The sequence below is a fragment of the Borostomias antarcticus genome (genome assembly GCF_949987555.1).
Source record: "Borostomias antarcticus genome assembly, chromosome: 5".
In the NCBI taxonomy this organism is placed as follows: domain Eukaryota; kingdom Metazoa; phylum Chordata; class Actinopteri; order Stomiiformes; family Stomiidae; genus Borostomias; species Borostomias antarcticus.
Window position 1 is genome coordinate 6,846,811 of NC_140238.1, and position 23,103 is coordinate 6,869,913.

The 23,103-nt window shown below is 50.7% G+C and overlaps 1 protein-coding gene across 1 annotated transcript in view; it reads left to right on the forward strand.

The window, feature by feature from the left end:
* Positions 1-17,816: 17,816 nt before the first annotated feature.
* The window catches only part of kif26ab (kinesin family member 26Ab), a gene marked incomplete at both ends in the record, with an annotated part of 48,624 nt that continues 43,337 nt past the window's right edge, over positions 17,817-23,103 (forward strand). Inside the window, one exon of the mRNA XM_084438412.1 lies at positions 17,817-17,918. Within this exon, the coding sequence (XP_084294538.1) occupies positions 17,817-17,918 (102 nt within the window). The remainder of the gene's footprint in view (positions 17,919-23,103) is intronic.

Below are 23,103 nucleotides of genomic sequence, written 5' to 3' on the forward strand. Positions count from 1 at the left end.
CATCTTTTCTACGGAGTGTAATTATTGGCCCTCTAGAACGCCAGCGACCCTTTACAAAGATCCGAGCTGCTTGATTGTTTGGGGGGCAGAAAGGTGAGGGCTGAGACAGGACAGAGATGGGTCCTCTCTTCACATGCATTAATTAGAATCCCTTGAACACAACGACAATATAGGCATACATGCATCATTAGTAGGTAGTGAGGTCAAGGCACCTTGTCGTCTCAAGTAATCGCTTAGGCCTATTCCCGTAGGTTATGGCGTTATCTCAGTGCAAAACCAATAAAGGCCTAATGTGCTGAACGTCAAGACTGAAATCAAACCTGAAGCAAAATGCTTTAAAAGCACATCTTCGAATGTTCTGGGTACTGGGTTCTGTTTTAATTACGGCGATAAGTGCTTATCTGAAACGACGTCCAGACAAGTTTAGCCACCTTCTGAAATAGAGCTGGCAAGTTCCTTGCAGTTTATTGAAGAACCATGGAATCCCGTAGCGCACGAACCGTCGCGCGTGTTGATTTCCAAGGGTGTAGTATGGATAGAGGATGCAGTATGGATTGGCGTGAAGCCAGAGCCGCTCTCCAGTCGGCCGTAAATGCGAGGGACATCTGATTGACAGGGAGATGAGGCTGGGCGGGTGAGTGAGTGAGTGAGCGAGCGAGTGAGAGAGGAGAGAGAGAGAGAGAGAGAGAGAGGGAGAGAGAAAGATAGAGGTGGCGTAGCAGGACAGCTAAAGGTGGTCCTCTTTGAGCGCATGCGATTTCGCTCCGCGACCGGCAATGTGAAAGACCGGGCACGCGGACAGGTCAAGGATGGGAAAAAAAGTATCCCAATGGATGTAAATCGTCTGGATTACGGGTGGATTATATCGGTTTATTGTTTTATCGGACTGGCCAAAGGGGAGAGTATTTTTACGCACAAACCATGGAGAGACAGTTCTGAGACCGCGTAGCTGGATGCCCGGAATACCTTTTGGATTGAACCCATGCGATGTTTCAGGATCTAATATTTCATGGCACGGCAGTGAAAACCAAATAGATAACCCAGGGCGTGGAATTATACTAACGATTCCCTCATGTCTTTACCAAACTCCTCGGGCTCCTCTGGAGCGGACAAGCCCAACCCCAGTCTCATTGATCTGGGAACATTCTTCGTGGACTCCGACATCATATTTGGATTTACTAGTCATCTTCTGAGGAGAAAAGCAAGGGTAAGGGCATCCTGGTGTATATAGGCTTCTTGGCACATAAAATATAATTGGAAGATGTTCTTCCCAGTCTAATGTCACAAAACACTGAGTGGTTATGGGCTTCTTTAAACGACTAGCACAATTACCCAGTGGAACAAATCTGTTAGTGGCGAGTTAAATTCCCCGGGACCCAGCCCATACATGTCAACCTGAAGTCCGCTTTTCAGGACCAAGAACAGCTCCACAGTCCGCTGCTGCGCTTATCAGCAACTTCTTTGGTGGATCCTTGTCCTGAAATTGTCTCATTCAAACCCGTTCACCAATTTTGAAGTAGTCTGGAGTGTAACAGAATTGAAGGCGGGTTTCAGTCTCTCAATGAAACAATGCAGTGTCTCTCAATTAACCAGCGCGCTCTTCACTCGCGCTGCAGTCTCCCGTTACAGCGGAGCAGTGATGACCTGAAATTAAGAGAGAGAGAGAGAACCGTTACAGACTTCACCATTTCCACTAGAGTCTGTCGTCTACTCAACTCCAAAAGTTGAAAAGTGACAATCATTATTATTTCGTTCTATCCTACTACATAATAGGACATTGACTTGAGGTTGGGCAGTCAATGGAGCTTTATCAGATATAGCCCGCAAGCTGAAATAACGTCTGGGCGTAATTGACTTGGTAGGCAACATTATAGGCATACAGCCGATTTACTTTCTACATTGAGGCTAAAACCTTAATAAATATTTAATATAGATAGGCTAATACTAGTACTGTGTTTGGATTATTAGGCCTACATTTGTTATGACCGTGATCTCCATTTAGATATTTTCATTAAAAGCCTACAGGCTTGCTGTAGCCTAACAGAAAAAATAATACAATTAATAAATAATAATACACATCATTAGATTACTGTTTCATGTGCTATATAGGCTATTTCGCTTGTGAAATTGCACAAACGGGGCTTGGCAGTAGCCTACTGAATTGACCCTATTGGGTTAATATTAAGCCTGTCTAGTAGAATATAGCCTAATGTGCTACCAGTTGCGCTGCCAAGCGTAAATCCAGCCGTCTGCACAGACAAAATAGTCTGCATCTGGGTCATACGAGGGTAGGGAAAGGGAAAGCATCTCATATTCGATAGTCAAATCATGTGTCTGCCGTCACTTACATCATAAACATGAAATATTAAAAATGTATAAATTAAACATTTAGCCGAAATAATGTAGGCTATATTGGGAAGTTCTGTAACTTTTATATCCACCGGATGATGGCGCCAAAGTTACAAGAACGAGACGTCTTGGCTGTTAAGCTCTCTGGTGAAGGAAAGAGGCAACAGTTGACTGTGCGTAGGCTAATAACACATTATCGTTAACAAAATGTCGACCGATAATCCACATAATTTGCCAAGTAATTAGGCTACTGTATAATTGCTTAAATGTTGTATTCTATTAAATTATCTCTTCAAATTTATTTTATTTTATTTTCTATTCTATTTTGTTCTATTCTATTCTATTCTACTCTAAGACTAAAGTAGCCTACATGCACAGAAGATTTATTTATTTATTCGGGTTTATTTAGTTGCTTCATAAATACACCTTTGCTCTCCAAAAAAGTTTTCATCTGAACCCCACCCAAGTAGCCTACAAAAAGTGTATCACCGCCCACCGAGCGCAGAGCAAAGCGCACTCTGGACCACAACTTTTCCTAGATTGTATCGTCATGAGATGGGACAGCTCCGGTGTCATTTACGACAATGGGTTACTAGTCTCCTCTCTGATAGATTTAGAAGTGGTGGACTAGAGTCAAATGTGTTTAGCTAAAGTGACAAGTAGCCTACGTGTGGCTTGACTCTTCAATTCAGAACTCCACAGACTATAGCAGTGTGCATGAGAATTATTCCAGTATCCACAGACCCTGGAGAATGAACTCAATTTGGGGGAATTCAACTCATGGACGGGACCTTGACAACCGCAGGTTTACTGTAAGTGTTTATAGAACTGTAAGTGATCCGGTGTAAGCTGATAACCTGTCTCCGCACACCCTTTTCTGTGGTGCGCATTTGATGAGACTGATGGTACTGTTTGCGTATAACTGGTGGCAAGCAGGTTGTCAAGGTATTCAACAAACAAGTCGAGATAGCTCTCAGAGCTGCGCTAGAGCGCATATTATAGGTAGCTATAACAGCAACCTGTTGCTCCGAACTTTTTACCGCTGTGAAATTAAATAATTGAATTCTAATCTAAGTTATTTTCTCATGGCAAAGGTGGAGGGCTGTCCCAGCGGAGAGTCGCAGTTTTCTCTCGATCTGAGTCCCAGGAAAAGACTTCACTCTGCGGAGGACGCGCGATGTAGCAGCCGGCCACCCCCCGAGGGCGCAGGGTCGGTGACCATCCCCGAGTCGGAACGGAGGGACGGCAGACTGGGAAGCCTGTGCCAACAATGTCAGATGAAAGTCTCAGAGCTGAAGAAGCAAGCGCTCGCTTTGGCAGACCCAAGTTCACTAAAGGTTTGTGAGGCACTTTAATTCATAAAATCAAAACTTCTATTTGAGGTATGCCGAGTAGGCTAATGACAGGGAAAGAGGAGTGTGTATATTTTGGGGATATTTTGCTCTGTTGACATAGTAGCGCCAGGTGCTGGGTCCTTCTCTCCTCCCGTGGTCCTGCAGGATTAGGACCAAGATCATGCATACCTGTGGTCGAGCTGTGTCTGCTCCATTATGGGTAGGCTACACGATAGCAGAAGAGTTTTTGGCTCTTTGACAGGAAGCATACTGTATATCTCCAGCCTGAGGTAGCCTATTATAGCATTCAGTCTTTGCTGTTGTAAATCTAAGACCTGTTGTACTGTTGCCATGTCTAGAGATGACAGAGCATCAAGTACTGTCCTCCGGGGGGTATTGAAAACCTGAGAATCTTTGGGTAAAATATTTGAATAATAATACCCCTGCGAAGTCTGCTTTTCCTGCCTGTAGCCACAACCACTGTTTATGAGCGTGTAAACTCAGTGTCTGGGACTGAAGGGTCTTTGGAAGTGGCCCATTGTTTTGCTAAACAATGCTTATCTCATTACTTTGCTGTTGGGGAGAGGGGGTGGTAGGACTGGGGGGAGGAGAAAATGAGTGAACAGCCAGCGGCGGAGTCTGAAGAGGAAGTTAAGTCCCAGTTGACCTTAGCCATGCATTGAAAGTGTTCCTGTATGGTCCGCTCCACAATTCCCACCACTGTTAAATATAGGCCCGCAGACCTGGCTCGTTGTCGCTGGCTGAGTTTGCCCCTCAGGGCTTCACTCTGCTTTGTTGTCCTTTCTCAGAGAAGGTCTTCTGCTCAGCTTGGATTACAAGCCCTAAAGCTTCTCCCCAAACCCCACCCCACCACAAGGGACCGCTCTCTGGAGTACTTGGCTTCTGGGTTCTCCCTCCGGTTGAGTGTTCAGCGTATGTGGTCTGGGCTCTGGTGGCGGAGTGTAACCATATCAGATCCAAATGGAGGTATTAGGGGAACCTGCTCCTTCCACTCACATGACCTACCACATTTCCATGGGAAAAGCCCCCCCCCGAACCCCCAACCCCTACCCAGCCAGCCTCTCTGTGTGGTCCTCCCCAGGTGTGGAGGTATGGTGGTTCACGTGAGGAGGACCCCCCCCCCCACCCCCCCCGCCCCGTCCCTCCTTTCCCATCATGCGAATGTTGATGGCTAAATTGGGCCCTAATTCCGAGGCGATAAACAGGGCTGGCCGGCTCTGACAGTACTGGCTCGGGTCAGGGTATTGATTTCTCCAGCTGCAGGAGAAAGAGCTCCATTGTCCTGGCGGAGCCTTGGCCGCTCACCTGGAGGGTCCGGGGAGGCTGCGGACGCGCACCATCGCTTCCGCGGGGTTTCCTCCCCCGTGAGAGAGAGGGAGAGGGGGTCAGGGTAGGTGAGCCAGGTGACTGTGCTACCATTGTTGGAAGCCCTGGCGTCAGATCTGAAGGGATCCGGCGGTACCTGCTGCTGTGGTCGGGCGGGGGGGGGGGGATTTGGATGTTGTGTCTGAGTTTGTCCTGGGAAAGGGAGAGCGCAGACTGTTTATGGGAGGTCTCACACCCCCCCCCCCCCCACCACCACACCCCTCCCCCTATCCGCCTGTCGTCCCGTTTTTGTGAGGAGGAAGTCAGCCTGCTACCCAGACCCCCCCAACCTGCTCTGCCCTTCCAGTAGACGTATTGTTTGAGTACAGTAGCAACGGCTAACGGATGCATTCAAGGAAGACAGTGTGGGTTGAATGAGTGAGCTGTGCTGAAGGCTGTGGGAGAGAAAGTTCACAGGGGGAAACCCACAGTAAAACCAGTAAAACCTTAAGAGGCCTCTATGGGGCTTTCCTGTTCGTCCCAGAAAGACCCACCGCAGGCCTCTCTTAAGAGACTGTACCACAGGGACTGATACCACCGTAGAATGAAGCCATGCATCAGTCAGCCGCTGGCCAGAAGGACCGTGGCTGTCGCCGCGGCCGCCTCCGTGAGGTGTTGTCAGGGGAAACGCAGGGTCAGCGTTAGAACAATGAAGGTGACAGATGATTTCTTTATGGTCGGCTGCTGCCCGCCACGTCCACTGGCAGCAATTAGCCTGCTTTCACGCTCGCTGGTTTTAAATGCCTGTCTAATTTCCAGAGAGGCAGCTCTCGTGTCTCCCTGTCTTTTGTTTTAATATTTATCGCAGAGCGGTCCTGTACCACTTTACAGCACTTATGGTATGTCATGTCAGATACTGTACCCCTCAGAGGAATTAATTCAGCTTTTGAGTGGATTAAGCACCTATAGTACAGCTACTAGATACAGTGGCTTCGAGACGTATTAAACAGACACACTTTGACAGCCCTGGGAAAATGTCTGTCGCCTAAAGGACAGAAATTTGAGTGGAGACACTGAGTATCTGCAGACTTCACCTCAGCCCCAATCAAAGACCTTCACCCATCTCACGTACTTGATTAATATAATTAAAAACCTGCGACATGCAAACTTCAAGAGCGAACAGCAGACAGTCTGGGCGCAACAATTACACAGCGTGTTTCATGTGGGCTGGACATGAAGGCACGGTGTGGTGAGATGGGACGGGGGGGGGCGATCGCTCGCAGGCTCGCCTCGGGTTCAAAGCAGCCAATTACTCTGTACCATAATCAGGGGATCTGTCAACACTCGGCAGCCATGGAGAGGCCGTACACCTGGGCTCAGGTCTGGTCTCATCCCACCAAGGATCCCTTTCCTGCCTTCCTATGCCTCTGAGGGTTACTCTATATATCTGCCCCCACGCCGTGAGGAAATGAGAGACCCAAGACAGGGTTTTTTTTTGTCAGCGCTGTCACCCGCCTCATGAAAAAGTTAAGAGGGCTGCCTGTGACTACAATAGGCCATTATTACCTTCCTCAAGCCCTGGAGCTGGCACTATTGTGGGCCGTGAGGGGCTTTAATTCCTCACCCATGGCCCTGCAGCAGCATCTTAAATCCCTGCTTGGAGTTTAGACAACGGGGAGCGTCACCTGATACGGCATCCGAAACGCCTATCCATCTCCCTGTCACCCAAACCCTGGGAGAGCAAAAAGTCTGCAGAGAAAGAATACGAAAATACAGCTTGGCTTTTGTGTATGAGATATGCAAGCGGTGGTATTATCAGCACTCTGCCTCTATCCCTGAAGCTATATGTCTAGTTAATTAAATACTCATTAAACAACAAAGATGCCTGGGAAACTCTCTTGCCTATCTTTCCAGTCAGTCACTGCGTTCTAAAGACTATGCAACCAATGTGCTGATTTGGTTTGGGCCTGTGTGTGCTTTGTGTGCCTTTGGTGAGGGTAGGGTTTAGCAGCTCTGCTGTTGGGCTGATCAGCTGATGGCTAGAAGAGATAAGATCGCGTATTGTGGGTGTAGCGGGGGGTCAATAGGTCAACAGGATGTGCACTGTCGCCAATGGTCCTGCACAGGCACTCGTAAATACTTAGACCAATGAATATATGAATGCAGAGTGGACATCGTGAGCTGGAATGCTAAACACTGAATCATTGACAGAGATGGGTGGCCCGCAGGTGCTTGAGGACTTGGATTAAGTTGAACGGTTGGAGGTGGAGGTCAGTGGCGAGTGGTCCTCGCCTCTCTCCTGACCCCTGGCACCCAGCCAGAGGTCACAAGGGACCCAGGTTTAGGCCCCCAGGGCAGCAGGGAGAGTCGGGTGGAACGGAGTTGGCACTGAGGACTGGTGAATGAAGTGCTTTATTGGTGTTTGCACACAGTGACTTAACAGACCTGCGGATAATGAATTACTTTCTCCATTGGTATGCACTGGAAGGGTGTAGGCTATATTACCTGCTGGTTTAGGTTGGCTACAGATCTGTTTGCATGTCAACTTTGCAGCAGCATTTGACCATCGTCAGTATCACCTCTACTGATGCAGGTTTTATTCAGCCTGTGTTGTACAGTGCATTGGCCAGTGATTGCAGTAACATTATCTAACCACTAGGGACTTATGTTTTGTGCTTCTGAAATTAAACACTGTCCTCATGCAAATTCCATGGATTTGGCAGTGGAGACATCCTTGTGAGAGAAAGTTGGAACAGTTGTTGATTTTTATGTGACATTTTGTTACTAATTTGTCTTTTTGTCCACTCAAAGGTCTTAGTACGGGTGAGGTTGATTCCATCCAAGTAATATTCATATTTTTGTCTGGCTTCCTGAGGTAAAGTGAAAAGGAAATAGCTTAACACTGTATCACTGAATACGTTTCCTGGACAGAAAGTGGCCACCATTGTTTGAACTGTGTTTGCTTTGGTTTATGTCTCGACACTTTGTATGGTAATGACTTTTGTTTATGCTGTTTATTTGTTCATTTGTCAATTGCCTGTCAGTGCTGTAGACAGTTTTTTGTCCATCCACAGTCTTATTAAGTGTTCCATCAAGGTGACTGTGATTTCTTGGTTGCCATTGACAACAACCCATCTGGACCATTGCTGTTCAGATGCTTCACCACGGTCACCCCCGGTGATGTTTCACAGCTTACACCTAAATATACTACATTCTAAGTACGTGTATGCTTACGCATAATGGCTGCCATGTGTCCTGCGCTCGTTTGGTGCGTCCGTCCTTTGTGCACGTCTCCCTATGTGGATAGAGCTTCTAAAAATTCATTTAGACATTAAGTATGCAGTGGAGTATGTGAGTAATGCCTGGCATAGTGTTTGCGTATGTACATACAGACTTACGAAACTGGAGTATATCGAGATCCTTACATCACCATTGTAAGGGACATAATCAGGGTTAGGGATGCACTGACATGAGATATATGAATTCAGAGAGCGAGAGAGACCAGGAGAGAGTCAGTGAGAGAGAGAAAAGGAGAGGGAGAGAGAGAGAAAGAGAGAGAGAGAGAGAGAGAGAGAGAGAGAACCTGTCTACCTGTAGTTTCTCAGGCTTGCCGGGGGGGGTTCCCTCTACCTTTGTTGACTGACCTCTGACCCTGCTGTCAGCTCTCCTGACGTTTATTATGGGATAAAGTTTCGGGGCCGCTGGAACAGGTGCACACTGCCAGGCCCACTGTAGTGACAGACGGACGGACGGACGGACGGACGGGATGGATGGATGGCCCGCTGACCCGCGGGGAGACAGAACAGAGCATGACCGCACGATCCCATTCACCCGCTGACCATATCTGAGCCCCGGGTCCTGAGGAGGCGGAGAGCAGTGCCCGCGCGGAGGAAGGAGGGGGGGGGGGGGGGTTGGTGCAGAGCGTGCTGAGGGACAGCCCTGCCTGTGGGGGAGGAAGGGAGGGGCAGTGGGGGCCTTGCCTGCCTGGCTTCCATCTCCTCCCTAGTGAAGCCGGGGGGTGGAGTTGGGGGGGGGGGTGGTGCTTTATGGTGTGTGTGCTGTATTAAACTGCAGAGCAATAATCTGATGTCAAACGGCGGAGGGGGACGCGGGCATCAATCACGGCCCCGCCCCGGCCCCCGGCAGAGGACACGCTCTCTGACATCGCCCCCCCCCCCCCGGTGGCTCGGCACACGCCTGCGCGGCGCTTCGCTGGGCTCTGACGCTGGTTCTAACGTTCGCCCTCGCAAGGCTCCCGCAGGCCGAGGGAAGCCCGAGCACAGAGGATGGTGTGCACCGTGTGAGGAGAAAAAATAATGTGTTGTTGAGTCTGCCCCCCCCCTCCCACACCTACCCCACAACCCCACAAACGTGCCCCCGGACTCTGCTCTTGTCCGGCCACAACAAGAGGAAGAGGCCACTCAAAAGGGGGGGGGGCAGGAAGCAGGCAGCTCTACCCTGCATAGAGAGTACATAGGAGGGCTGCTCTACCCTGCATAGAGAGTACATAGGAGGGCTGCTCTACCCTACATAGAGAGTACATAGGAGGGCTGCTCTACCCTACATAGAGAGTACATAGGAGGGCTGCTCTACCCTACATAGAGAGTACATAGGAGGGCTGCTCTACCCTACATAGAGAGTACATAGGAGGGCTGCTCTACCCTGCATAGAGAGTACATAGGAGGGCTGCTCTACCCTGCATAGAGAGTACATAGGAGGGCTGCTCTACCCTACATAGAGAGTACATAGGAGGGCTGCTCTACCCTGCATAGAGAGTATATAGGAGGGCTGCTCTACCCTGCATAGAGAGTACATAGGAGGGCTGCTCTACCCTGCATAGAGAGTATATAGGAGGGCTGCTCTACCCTGCATAGAGAGTACATAGGAGGGCTGCTCTACCCTGCATAGAGAGTACATAGGAGGGTTGCTCAGCTCTTTTCATAATCGAGGAGGGGGGGGGGGGGTAGAGATAGAGGGAGGTGGAATCTGTCTGAGGACGCACAGGAATGCTCCACCCGGAATAGCTGCCATTCCTCCGCTCTCCTCAGCGCTCTGCGGCGGCCTGGCCTCGGACAAGACGAGACAGGAGCCGCTCCGCCCGCCTCCCCTCCGCTGACACGCGCCCGATTTACACGCTCTGAAATCCAGGCGAGGTCTGTTCTGGCCATCTGGCCCTATCTGCTGCCACTGCTGCCGACTGACGCATGCCACCGGACGCAGGGAACGTTCCAGATGTCGTGCCTGGCGCTCGCCCGCCAGCCGCTCAGCGCCGGGGGGGCGGGTCTCGCGGTTGCGGCGTCTCGTAGTACACGATGGTGGGATAAGCCGGCTCCGCCTGTCCAATAGTCGCTCAACGTGAGGACCTCTGACAAACCCAGAGTCACTTACATAACTGTAAGGGAGCAGCAGCGCAAATATGTTTCACACCGTCTATTTACGAAACGAGACATTTTCACTGGTTTCAGTGAATAGAGGCATTCGACAGGAACGTGTTTAACTTTTGTGTTGTTTCGAGGTTTGTTTTGTTTCGGTCAACATCGTTGGGGAAGGCTCAGGAGCTACAATAGCCCGGAGCGGATGGTGACAATGGCGGCGCGGTCCAGCCTGACAGACCGGTGCGTTGCGTGGCAGACCTGCGGTAGGCCGCGAAAACACGGTGACAAAAGGAGAAATGGCAACGAGGAAAGGCCATGGAAACAACAGCGAAGTGTGACCTGTACGAATTAATCAGCCTGACTTGTTGACAAGAGGGGAGTGTGCGCGCGCGCATGTGTGTGTGCTCGTGCGTGTTCGCGCGCGATCCAAATCAAATAATGAACTGAGATTCACCGCAGTCAGGCTGTCTACTGACTGCAGCCCATCACTGGGACTGATCCAGGGCATCAGATGTGTTTCCAAGGCGATCTGCAGAGAGGAGGGCTCAGTTTGAGGTAATCCCCCCCCCCCCTCCGGCTCCATAAAGAGCACTAAAAGATGACAGCAGGCCTTGTGGTGCCAGACAAATCACCAGCCTTATAGCGACGTGCTGAAAGAGAACGCCAGGCCTGTGTGTCCCTGCCAAGACGGATCTGCAGCCAGTAAAGACTCCCTGGCTCTTCTGGGCGAGGCCGCTATTCTCAGAGCAAACATGGGATCGCTGAGTCCGCGGCGGATAATCTGGATTTGACGTTGCCATGTTTGACCCCCCCCTCCCTCCCTCCCTCCTTCCTCCCAAGTGGGACATCTGTTTACGGAGCCTGGCTTTGCGCCGTTGGCTCACCTGCCAATTCCGGATAGTCCTCTTCGGAAACTTCGCGCGCGTCTGTACGGACTGGCGATTCGCGTGCGTGTGACGCTGTGTAGGTTACTGCACGTGAGCGCCGCAGTGCTAATTTGCTGTACGACGCCTCGTTGGTATGCGCCGACATATCCTGCGTTGTGGGGAGCTCGCCCTGATGTACGGCGCCCCCGTAAATCACGACGCCGCGCGAGAAAATGCCAGTCAAAGTTCACACCGCTGCTCATTTCATGCTTGCTCGTCCCTCTCTCTCTCTCTTCATGAGCAGGGATGAGTGAGTGTATAATGATGTGTGTATGTGCATTTATGAGTAGAGAGGGAGAGAGAGAGAGAGAGAAAGAGAGAGAGAGAGAGAGGGGGGGAGAGAGGGAATGAGCATATTTAAAAGCCTTGGAGTCTCTCTCTCGGTCACCCACACTTTGCTCATGAACACACACTTGGCTTCCCCCTGGACATTTAAAGTCAAGTGATATACAGTTACCGGGTCATGGTCATATCTTTATTTAATGGCGTCCGTGCCGCTGTTTCAACACTGCGCTGCGCTGATACACGGGCCTTGGCAGTCCTCAACATGTTCACGGTTGCTCTTTGGCTCTGTTTGTAAACGCAGACCAGGATGGAGGTGACAGGCCCACGTCCTGACTGTGCTCCGCCAGCTGGGTCCGTGCGTGTGCGTGTGTGTGCTTGTGCGTGTGTGTGCGTGTGTGTGCGTGTGTGTGTGTGTGTGTGATGGGAATACCGAGTTGTCTGAATGCTGCCTCAGCAGAGTTGTCCTCGGAGGAGGCTGAGCGTGACTCACCTCCGCTGCGCTGGATCTCTCCTCGGACTGCCGAAGGCATCTCCTGACTCAGGTACCAGCCGGCTTCCTGATAGACAGGGGAACACACACCTGTCTGCTGGGTGTGAGCCCTCATTACTCACACGCTTGACGTGCTGAGAGGTTGGGGGTCTCTCTAAGGGTGAGACGGAAAGGGACGGATTTCCCACAAGTGCGTATCCTCAACAGTGCTCTACATCAGCGAGACGGAAGAGCCTGCTGTCTACCTCTCCATTAGAAACCAATACAGCCTGTTAAAGTTTGGTTGTGCTGTAATCTCTATGGTAAGACGTTGACACAAACAAGCCTAAACATTTATTTTGTTACCCCTCAGTATCAAGGTCATGGGTTGGCTTGTGTGTATGAGTCTGTGTGTCTGAATAAGAGTGATATAACTGAGCAATGTTCCTGCAGAAGGTGATAATATAAAACACAATAGCTGTTTTCTCTCGCTCACTGTCACCGTTCCCCTCAGAACGAACACAAGTTGAATAATGCATTAAAAACAACAGAGAAGATGTCAACCAACCCTGGCTTCATTCTTCAATGTGTTTTCACCAGACGCAGTCTGCGCAATTGTTGTGTGTCCTGTGTGTTTGTGTTTTACACTAAGTGACTAACTGTTTTGGTCAAAAGCACTCTCTCTGGTGACTGCGCTGCTCAGGGCTCAAGCAATTATAGCTGGCAATTATAGTTCCTGGATCATTCGCAGAGTATGAGTGTATTTTTATGCTTTAACTAAGCGGGACATTTAGAAAGTGTGTTTGTGTGTGTTTCTTTGCTTACATGGGTGAACAGTTTAAAATGACTGAAGGCGTCTATGTCTATGTCTAATAGTATCTATTTTGTTATTTGTACAAGATAAAGGCACCATGTACAATAAAATGCTCAATCATAAATTGATGATACGTTAAGTAAACACTCATGACATCATTCTTGACAACCCCCAATCCTTAATATCACTGATAGCAGTGTCAGATTACAGGATAATAGAATATCTTCCATCACGCTTCATTCTTTTAAATCAGCTGCTTGTTGGTTCAAAGGGCGTCTGAATGTGCCTTGGACTTTGATAAAAAACGATCTTCATTATCTCCCAGAGCCCTTTATCAGGAGTCCTGGCCAGGATGAGCTGAGACGTGCCCTTGTTGATGTGGCGGGGAATGAATCCTGAGATGAACCTGTTGCGGAGCTTGGTACCGGGTGGGGGTGTGATACTGAACAGTAGCTTGGCAGAGACATGCGAGTGAGAGACAGGATCAACAGATTATAAATACTCTCATTCTGGCGGCGGCGAAGGCGTTGACGCAGGTAGTGTGTGTGGGCGTGTGTGCGTGTGTATGTGTGTGAGAGCGTGTGTGTGTGTGTGTATGTGTGTGAGAGCGTGTGTGTGTGTGTATGTGTGTGAGAGCGTGTGTGTGTGTGTGTGTGTGCGTGTGTGTGTGTGTATGTGTGTGAGAGCGTGTGTGTGCGTGTGTGTATGTGTGTGAGTATGTGTGTGTGCGTGTGTGTGTGTACAGTATATGTTTGTGTGTGTGTGAAGGGGTTCTTTATACATCTCCTCTGTCTCTGTGGCTTCATTTTATGATGCAACTCTTAAAATGCTGGAGACCCGCGTCCTATTCTATTCCCTCTCCACCGCGTCGAGGGCCCTTACGATCACATCTCTCTCTTTACGAGTCCCAGTCGGCCCCTCCGGGCTCAGCCGCCACCCCTCCTGGCTCAGTACCAACCCACCAGCCAGGCGCTGTGAACGACCCCCTCTCATCACCGGGAACTCTCACACTCAGCCCTCGCCACGCAGACCCCCAGCTAAGCGCTGTCCCGCTCTCACGCTGAGCGTCTACGCGCGTGTCTGTGTGAGAGAAATAAACGAAGAGAGAGAGAGAGTGCGTGTATTTTTCCGTGTGTTTATTCACGGCTTTCGTTTCAGAGAGAGAGAGAGAGAGAGCGAGGTTGTCGTGTAAGTGAGAGAGCGCGACGCCCTGGCACAGGAAGTGTTGAGCTGTTTTGTCATCACTCATCATTCCTCTCCCTGCATACCCTACCCCACCAGCTACCCCCCCCCCCCCCACACACACACACACCAGACACCAGAATCACACACAACTACACACACACACAGACACCCTAATTACCTCCCTACCCACCCTAATGGGACGTCATTCAACGACCTGCATATAGTGCACCACAGTTTATTTTGGACATGGTATTGGAAGCCTTTCCATTGGCTTGTAACGCTTGTGAGCGGTTGAAATAAAGGTGCTCTATGACATGGGTGGCAGATTGCTACGGACGTCGACAAGACTGTTCGCCGCTGTTCTCAGTGTCTCTCGCCGAAGCAGGATGTAGAATATCGCTACACGGGCTGCGCGACACACGCTGTTTACCGCACTAAAAACGTACGCACCAAGCATAACATAGCTGGAATGCCTTTGAACGTGTCCGTGCAACGTGGAAATGCTTCCCCTGCTCGGATGCCCCCGTGAGTAGGAGGGAAGCTCTTGGGGAGAACACCTGTGCCTGTGACCTTGATGGATTCCTGCACCCGCTTTACTGCAGAGGGTTAGGATGGAGGCTGGGGGGGGGTTCTGCTCTGCCCGGCCATAGACCCTGACCCTGGGCTGGGTCCCACACTCGTCCCCCCCTGCCTAACCCTAACCCTCCCATCGAGCCCTGGAGCCGTGGGAGTCAGGTCTTACAACACCGGGGTCGTTTACCGATGTCCACTGCAGGTCCAGACAGCCAGGGAGGCCGTAAAACTATTATGTGGTCAAGCCTAACTGCGTGGTTTTATTTATGGACAGTGTTTTACTGGCTGTTTGAGCTTCAGCCTGGAATTTAAGCGCTCCTTCGGTTTCCAAGGGAGGTCTTAGTCATACTTAGAAATGCTGGACTTGAACTCAACATTTACTCGTTTTTATCAGTGATATCAATCATATACTGTGTACTTACTGTACTAACTGTTTCCACTCTTCTCTCCTCCATGGTGTTGCTGGACCTGAACTCCTTCACTCTATACTCCATCTTTTCCCCTCTCTCTCTCTCTCTCTCTCTCTCTCTCTCTCTCGTCTTCCTCCGAATACCTCTCCACTTACATGTATTTAAAGCTGCTAAGCAGACCTGACGATCAGCGGTACCACGAACGTCAGGATATCCTGAGGTTCAGACGCGGGCCACCCCCCCCATAGTGACCATCTCCTGACCCCCCCGTCCAATGCGGGGCCTCCAGCCTTCAAGTCTTTGTTCTTAAGAGGCTGGTTTGGCCCCCGGCTTCCCATGGAGGGGTCACACGAGGACACACTTGAACTCCCAATAAAAGAGCCCAGGTCATTGAAGACATGAGACCCTGTTTGAACTGGATTTGAACCGTCAACGCGATCCACTACCATCTGTTTTCTGTATGTCACTCTTTCTGTTTCGCCCTACGTGTCAGTTCTTTATCTCTCCCTCTCGCTCTCTCTCTCCCTCTCCCTCTCTCTCTCCCTCTCTCTCACACCCACACACACCTCCATCGTCAATGTTGCCTTCGCCGTACCCTTGCAGGGTCATCTACTTTATTCTACATTTATGAGTTAGATAAAGTCTAATGGCCTCAGTTGTTAAAGAGTGGCATAGTCAGCTGTAGATAGGGGACGTCCACCACACAGCTGTAAAGAGCCTACAGTAGCCATTGAAAGGTTATGGTGGTTCTGTGTGGGTGAAAGAGGCAGGGGTTCCTTCTGGAGACAGAGCTGAACAATGCTTAACTAGCTCATAAACACAGGGAGGGGGGACATCAGAGGAGGGGGTTTGGGGGGGGGGTTGGGGGAGTGTCCGGCTCTGCTGACACTCTCGCACCGTCAACAAAAGCCCCATAATGCCCCCCGTCACTGCTCTTGTTGTGTCTCGCTGCGAGGCGCTTCCTGGCAACATGAAAGGCACCCCCCCCCCACCCCCCGCCCAAAAGAAAGAGGCCCGGACGAGAGACGGAACCTGTCCACACACCCCCCCCCCCCTCCTCTCTCTCTCCCTCTGATAAGTTGTCCTTGGGTCCCTGCAGCGACTGCCATAGCTTTCATCTCGTCCTCTCCTGGGCGTTGTGTGGTTTGTGCCCCTGCTTTGTCTTGGCCCTGTTCCCCCTGGCCCCTGGCGGCGAGGCGGCCAGATGTTTGATGCCCGCTGGACGGTGTTCGTGTTGTGCTCAGGAAACCTGACCGGTGGTCCATATTTAGAACTCGAAGGCAAGTGTATAAGGTATGCGTATGTGTGTGTGTCCGTGTGTGTGTGGGTATGTGTGTCTGTGTGTCTGTGTTTATCTCCGTCTAGCTGTCTCCGTCTGCATGTGAGCATGTGTGTTCATTTTTGAGCCAGCATCTGTATATGTTAGTGTGTGTGTGTGTGTGTGTACGTGTTTATGTGTGAGCCTTTCCTAAGGAAAACACAACCCCTCTGCCACCTGGGGGACTGCTGCCACGGCAGCTCTGAGGTAACCTCTGCCTGTTTGCGAGAGTATGTTATCACCTCCTGTTTCCTGTCAAAACAGGAAGTGACATTGGCGAAAGGGAGGATAGGAAAGTGCTACATTGATGTGAGTTGGCTGGAGGTCCGGGCCCCCCCCCCCCGACTGCGCCCCGCCCGGCCAGGAAAGCGCCCCCCCAGCGGAGGGCGTGACCCATGGCGGGACGCTTGGGCTGTGTTATTTTTATCACTTTTGCAAAGCGTGGGCGGCCGAACTCTTTTCTCGGCTGTTGACACAGTTCTGGCTGCTTCTTCCTCCCGGCGCGGCGAGGGGGGGCGGCTCGACGATGAAGCCCCCCCCCACCACCACAGCTGGAGCCACATCCCGGGCAGCCTCGTGTGATTCCAGCCTCTGTTCAGGAAAGGAAACGTCCCCCCCCCCCACACCGGTAATTTCGTTAATCATTTTTCTCTTGCGGATGGGACCCCCTGACCTACGGCACACAACACCTTTTCCTCCATGGCGGAATCCTCTGTTATTGTTTCATCATGAAGCCCATCTCTCCTATTCGTTAATCCGTTACGACGGGATGACGACCCCGCGGCTCACGCCTATATATCCGGTGGGGAGGCCGCTGCGACCGGGGCTTGATGACGGCATCTCTCGTAAACGGGTATGTGCGCATTCCAGGCCGGGAGCTCGCCTAGCAGTACGGCGCTGCCTGCCGCAGCAGAGCATAAGAACTAATAGCCTGGCGTCTGCTCCCATCCGGCCCAATGAGAAGGCACAGACAGGTACGCTGCACTAACAGCTGCTAATTATTGACTGGTGGGAACGCATGATAAGCATCTCCTGCTCTGCTCTGCGAGTTGGCAGCCCGTCAGTATAGCTGTGAGGTACTCCTGTGGAATGCAGATAGGTGGTTCTTAAGCTTTCGCCGAGAATGTTTATGGGGTCTTTTGAAAAGGCTGCTTGCACAAGAATGCCATTGTCAGAGATTGGCCAGATTGCGCCGGTGACCCTTGCGGTCCTGTCCCCCTTTCCGCGGCGCCGTTTGACCGTTTGGCGGATCTACGTGGCTTTAGAGGTCGAACGTTGACTTGTTTGCGACCGAGAATCTCTACACAGATTTTTTCCTACATGAGCCTCATTCAACATCAGTTTGCTGGTTTCATGGGATCCCTCTCTGCTGGTTTTAACGCTGTCCCTGATATTTCATGAATAACTGAACAGACGGCCGTTCTATAAGTAAACAGGCTAGAAATCCCCATCATGGCGAGGAAGCAGGTAGCTGTGATGTCGCCCTTTCTCTGTGACCCTGACAAGGCCATGGCCCGCGCTGGCAGTCCGGGGGTCGATGTCATCAGAGGAGAGGTCAGAGGTCATTAGTCTTCCTGACAGACCTTCAGGTGGCGTTTCACCGGCCTGGCAGAAGGCCACACTGGTGCTGACCTCCGTGAAGCGCACAATTAGTTACCCTTTGACCCCGGAGTCCCACAATCAAACCCAGAGCACGGACAGAGCATGCTTCTGCATCTCACACACTGCATTTACATATGATAAAGGAGTTGGGTGTGTGTGTGTGTGCGTGCGTGCGCGCGTGTGTATGCCTGTGTATATGTGTGTGCATGTGTGTTTAAATCAGATCATTGCTAAACTCAATTTCATGTTCCGGGTGCAGGAGGCGCTGATAGTGTGTGATTCAGTCTGACGTGATCTAATAGCGCTGAACTCTGCTCCCCTGCTACAGCGTTCTGCATCGAATGAACTGAACAAAGCAGCCAACTCTAAAACGCATAAGCAGAATCACCTCTGACATTATGCTAAACGTGGCTACCCTCCACTCGCCCAGTTTCATAAATATATCAAAGATCTATTACAGCTGGCAGTGTAGCTCCACTGCAGTGGGGATTGTTATTGCTGGTCTGTTACTCATGCTCCGCAGTGGGAGTAAAAGCCTTACGTTGGAGCCGTGCGGGGTCATGTAGACAGAGACTCAGACGAACGCCACGGTACCCTTGAGCAAAACAGTATAAATCACGTCTCAGAGTGCCTGTTTTCACTTCCATGTTCGTTTTCCTGCTGTTCAGGAAAGTCCCGGCGAGCAGCCGTGGACCCGACGGGCTTCTCTCGTCATTCCGTGTGTCGGTGCGGCCTGAGCTCCCTCTCCCCTCCCTCTCTCCCACTCTCCCTCTCTCCCACTCTCCCTCTCTCTCTCCCTCTCTCTCTCCCGCTGTCCCTCCCTCCCTCTCTCCCTCTCTCCCTCCCTCCCTCCCTCTCTCCCGCTGTCCCTCCCTCCCTCTCTCCCTCTCTCCCGCTCTCCCTCCCTCCCTCTCTCCCGCTCTCCCTCCCTCCCTCCCTCTCTCCCTCCCTCTCTCCCTCCCTCTCTCCCTCTCTCCCTCTCTCCCTCCCTCCCTCTCTCCCTCTCTCCCTTCCTCCCTCTCTCCCGCTCTCCCTCCCTCCATCTCTCCACCCCCCTCCCTCTCTCCCTCCCTCTCTCCTGCTCTCCCTCCCTCTCTCCCTCCCCCCCCTCCCTCTCTCCCTCCCTCTCTCCTGCTCTCCCTCCCTCCCCCCCTCCCTCTCTCCTGCTCTCCCTCCCTCCCTCCCTCTCTCCCTCTCTCCCTCCCTCCCTCTCTCCTTCCCTCTCTCCTGCTCTCCCTCCCTTCCTCTCTCCCCCCCTCCCTCTCTCCTGCTCTCCCAGAGTGTTGTGACAGGCTGTGAGGACAGGCCGATCTGGGGGAACAGCAGCTTCTAGGAGCTAAATCCAACTAGAAAAACTCTGCAGCCCTTCACGCTAATGACATCCATTCATATGCAGATGGAAAAAATTACTGTTGCCGATAGCCTAATCTGCTCATATTTGCGTCCGTAACATGACAATAGGGTTGGGTTTGTAGCTCTTCTTTTGTCCTGTAAGTGGTTGTGCAGACAGAGGGCCAGGAGTGCTGAGCGGTGATTAGTCCATGCCTCGCCGTACATGTCCTGACTTGCTCAGGCAGGTGGATCTAGACAGGAGTCTAAGCAAAATGACCTGCTTTCTACTCCCTGTGGGTGAATGTGTCTGTGTCAGTCAACAACTGACATGAGGTTGAATACTACTAGTTGGATGCGAATGAATGATGTGCTTTTTCACATTTAGCAACAAGAAGAAGAAGAATTCTTTATTTGTCATGCGGCACGCACAAGTGCACTTGACTCAACACGTTTAGTAATGGGCGACACAGGGAACACACACACACACACACACACACACACACACGCATGCATGCATCAAGGTCGCAGATGAAATGTTTCTCCTGCTCTTAACCCATCCCATCGTTCTTCCCACAAGGGCAGTCGGGAGCAGACAGTAGGCAGCGTGTGTGAGCCGCGCCCAGGGACCAATCCAAGTGCTCCGGACCGTCTCTGTCAGGGACGGACAGCAGTAGCGATCTGTTTTTCCGCATATTTTTCATATTGGGGGAAACCCTTACGAACACGGGGAGAACATACAAACTCCACACAGAAAGGCCCGGGGGATACCCCACCTGGGTACCTGACAACCCTGGGGAGAACTGCCCCCCCAGTGCAAACAGCATCCCAATACGTATATAGTTATATGGATTTATATATAGCATGTACATAATCCATCCATACCGGTATCTTATCTTGATACTGTATAGATTGACACTTCTTTTGTGGTTTGTAAATTGTGTATTGCAGTTATCTGTAATGAGCACACCTCGGACCCGGCAGAAACATTTCACTGTGGCGTACCTACACTACAAGGCCATTTGCAGTATTTCATTGTTCCTCAGAGACAAAGTGCTGAAATGGCCATTAGAGCCGTTCTCGATAAGCACAGCAGTCCCTACAAGAAAGAACATTCTTTACAGTCAGTGAGTGCATTAGTGGTCAGCACTCCTTCACCAGATTGGAGGAGTTCTGTCTGGGAGATTCTGGTGAATATGTCTAGACGTCTCAATTAGCCAGAAGAAATCAACCAGCCGAGCAGGAGGGAAACAGCAGTCCTCGTGACAAGGTGTTTTCCTATCGACATGCCCGAGACGCCAAGTCCTAATAATAGCCCCAAACTGACAACAAATGAATATCTCACCCCCCTAACCGAGAAGCCTAAACCAATGCTTCAATCTCTATTATTGGCGGTAATTGTATTCTCTTCGAGGAATGGAACGGGGCTTTCATCATTAAATTGGCATTTTCCTTCACACCCTCTGCGTGTTTGTCTAACCAATGCCTGGGGATTAGGCCCGTTTCTGTCACTTCCCAGTTTGTGTTCTATTGTCACGCTGACGTGCCGGAGCTGCGTGGACACACAAAGGAAGCCATTCACGGGGATGACACACATTAGTCTGTGAGTGGCTGTGGAGGGGAGGGGGGGGGGGGGGGGTGTTCAGCGCTGTTCACCTGCACTCATGGAGATTTGTTCACGGCTTTAGGTACAGGGCTAGACGTGTCAAGACGACACTCTTTCACCCCGAGCTCCAGGGCTTATCTGCGCAGGTAGTGTATGCTATCGTCTCTGAACGGTAAGATTCCTGGCGTAGCTCCTGGCGTAGCTCCTGGCGTAGTTGGTCTATATCCGTGCTGGCAGACTGACAGTCACAGGAAGGATCTGTCAGCTGGATGGTGCGATGCTCAACAACGGCCAGCTGTACTCTTCCTAACGACGTGCCACTTGTCTACAGACCGCCTTTCTTACGCTACGTCCCCAGACTGGCTACTTCGCCGGGAAAAGAAAAACACACTAACTGAAACTCCTTCAACGATGAAAAACTTGTTATTCCACTTGGCGACGGGCCAGAATAATTACTCTTCCGTCAGTTCCACTGGGGAGGTGGAGAGAATAATTGTGTCAGTGTGCTCAGCTTTTCTTCATGTCATCACTTTCATATACGGCTTGACTCTGGCTGCTTGAGGTGTGTGCAGCTATGCGTTTTGGAAGTAGTTTATTTCATACAGACACAATGATTTCAACAGAATAATTCATGCTATCATAACATCCAACGGAAATTAAGCATGTGTTTTTACAACCAGGGAATACGTTTAATCTCATGCGTAACTGTACTGTTCAAAGTCCAACCGCATTTGTAAATTATGAATTCTAATCACGTTGAAGAAGTGTGGATATGAAGATTTTACCTCAGGCAGATGGAAAAGCTGAATACTACAGAGGTGCCTCGTGCAATTACCTCTGTTTGAGTATGCCCCCACCTGTGTTTGCATTTTCATTCAGTAATTAACTTTTTCCCTCCTTATGAGCCCCGTGGTGTATGTGTGTGTGTGTGTGTGTGTGTGTGTGTGTGTGTGCGCGCGCTGAAATCCAGTCTCCAACTCCAGACTGCAGCCGAAACTCTCTGTGAAGAAAGGTGTTTTGAAGATTACTAACCCAAAGGACCTGAACAGTTCTAGTTAGTTTTGAGGCGGATTGTTCTAGTTTCTTTTTCATACGCTTCCCTTCCAGTCAGCCTCTCAAACTCTTGAGGCTGAGGGGATTCTCGCCATTATAAAACATAAACAGATTCACAAAACCCCCAAACCCTCCGTGGCTGTAATGGAATGGGCCCTGAACGGTGAGACAATCGAGACAGCGAAGAGGCAGATGGCTGTCGTTAGGCTGGGGAGGGAGAGAGGAGCTCTGATTGGGTGGTTCGAGCGCTCGTGTGCATACTGTTGTATCAGCAGCCCCCTCTCTGCAGTGAAGGATCTGAAGTGGGCTCTCATGGGCAAAAATAGTTCTCTCAACAAGCCTCGGTGTCTGGCTCTGAATACTGATGTATATCACACTGCAATGAGGGCCTGCTTACCAAGGCAGAGCACAGTTTTAAAGCAATACCCCACACCCAAGAACAAATATTACCAACATCGGTTCTCTTTGCGTCCACTGAGAGCACGCAGACACCGCTGGTACAATCCATGCCACTCCGTCAAAGGAAAAGTTCTGCAAAGTCTCATCTAAAAAGTTATCGACCAGCCTGACAGGCATTTTGTTCCTGGGGTTGGCAAACATTTGTTTCCACTCCTGTTATTCCCTTGAGGGACAGTAACTCTAGGAGTGGCAGGATTTTAACTGACACAAGAGAGAGAGAGAGAGAGAGAGAGAGAGAGAGAGAGAGAGAGATAGAGAGAGAGAGAGAAGGAGAGCACAGTGCAGCATGGTGGCGTAGTACTCAGCACTGTCGCTTCACAGTTTGCATGTTCTCCCCGTGTTCACAAGGGTTTCCCCATAAGGAACCCAATATGAAAAACATGCGGAAGAACAGATTGTCAGCGCTGTCTGTCCCTGACAGAGACGGACCGGAGCACTTGGATTGGTCCCTGGGCGCGGCCCATGCATGTGTCCATGTTTGCTCCCGGCTGCCCTTGGGGGAAGGTCGAAGGCATGGGTTAAGAACATTTCATCGGCGACCCTAAATGCATGTGTGTGTGTGTTACCATGTGTCGCCCATTGCATGTGTATTAGAGTATGCTGTGTGATGAATAAAGATTTCTTCTTCTTCTTCTTCTTCTTCTTCTTCTTCTTCTTCTTCTTCTTCTTCTTCTTCTTCTTCTTCTTCTT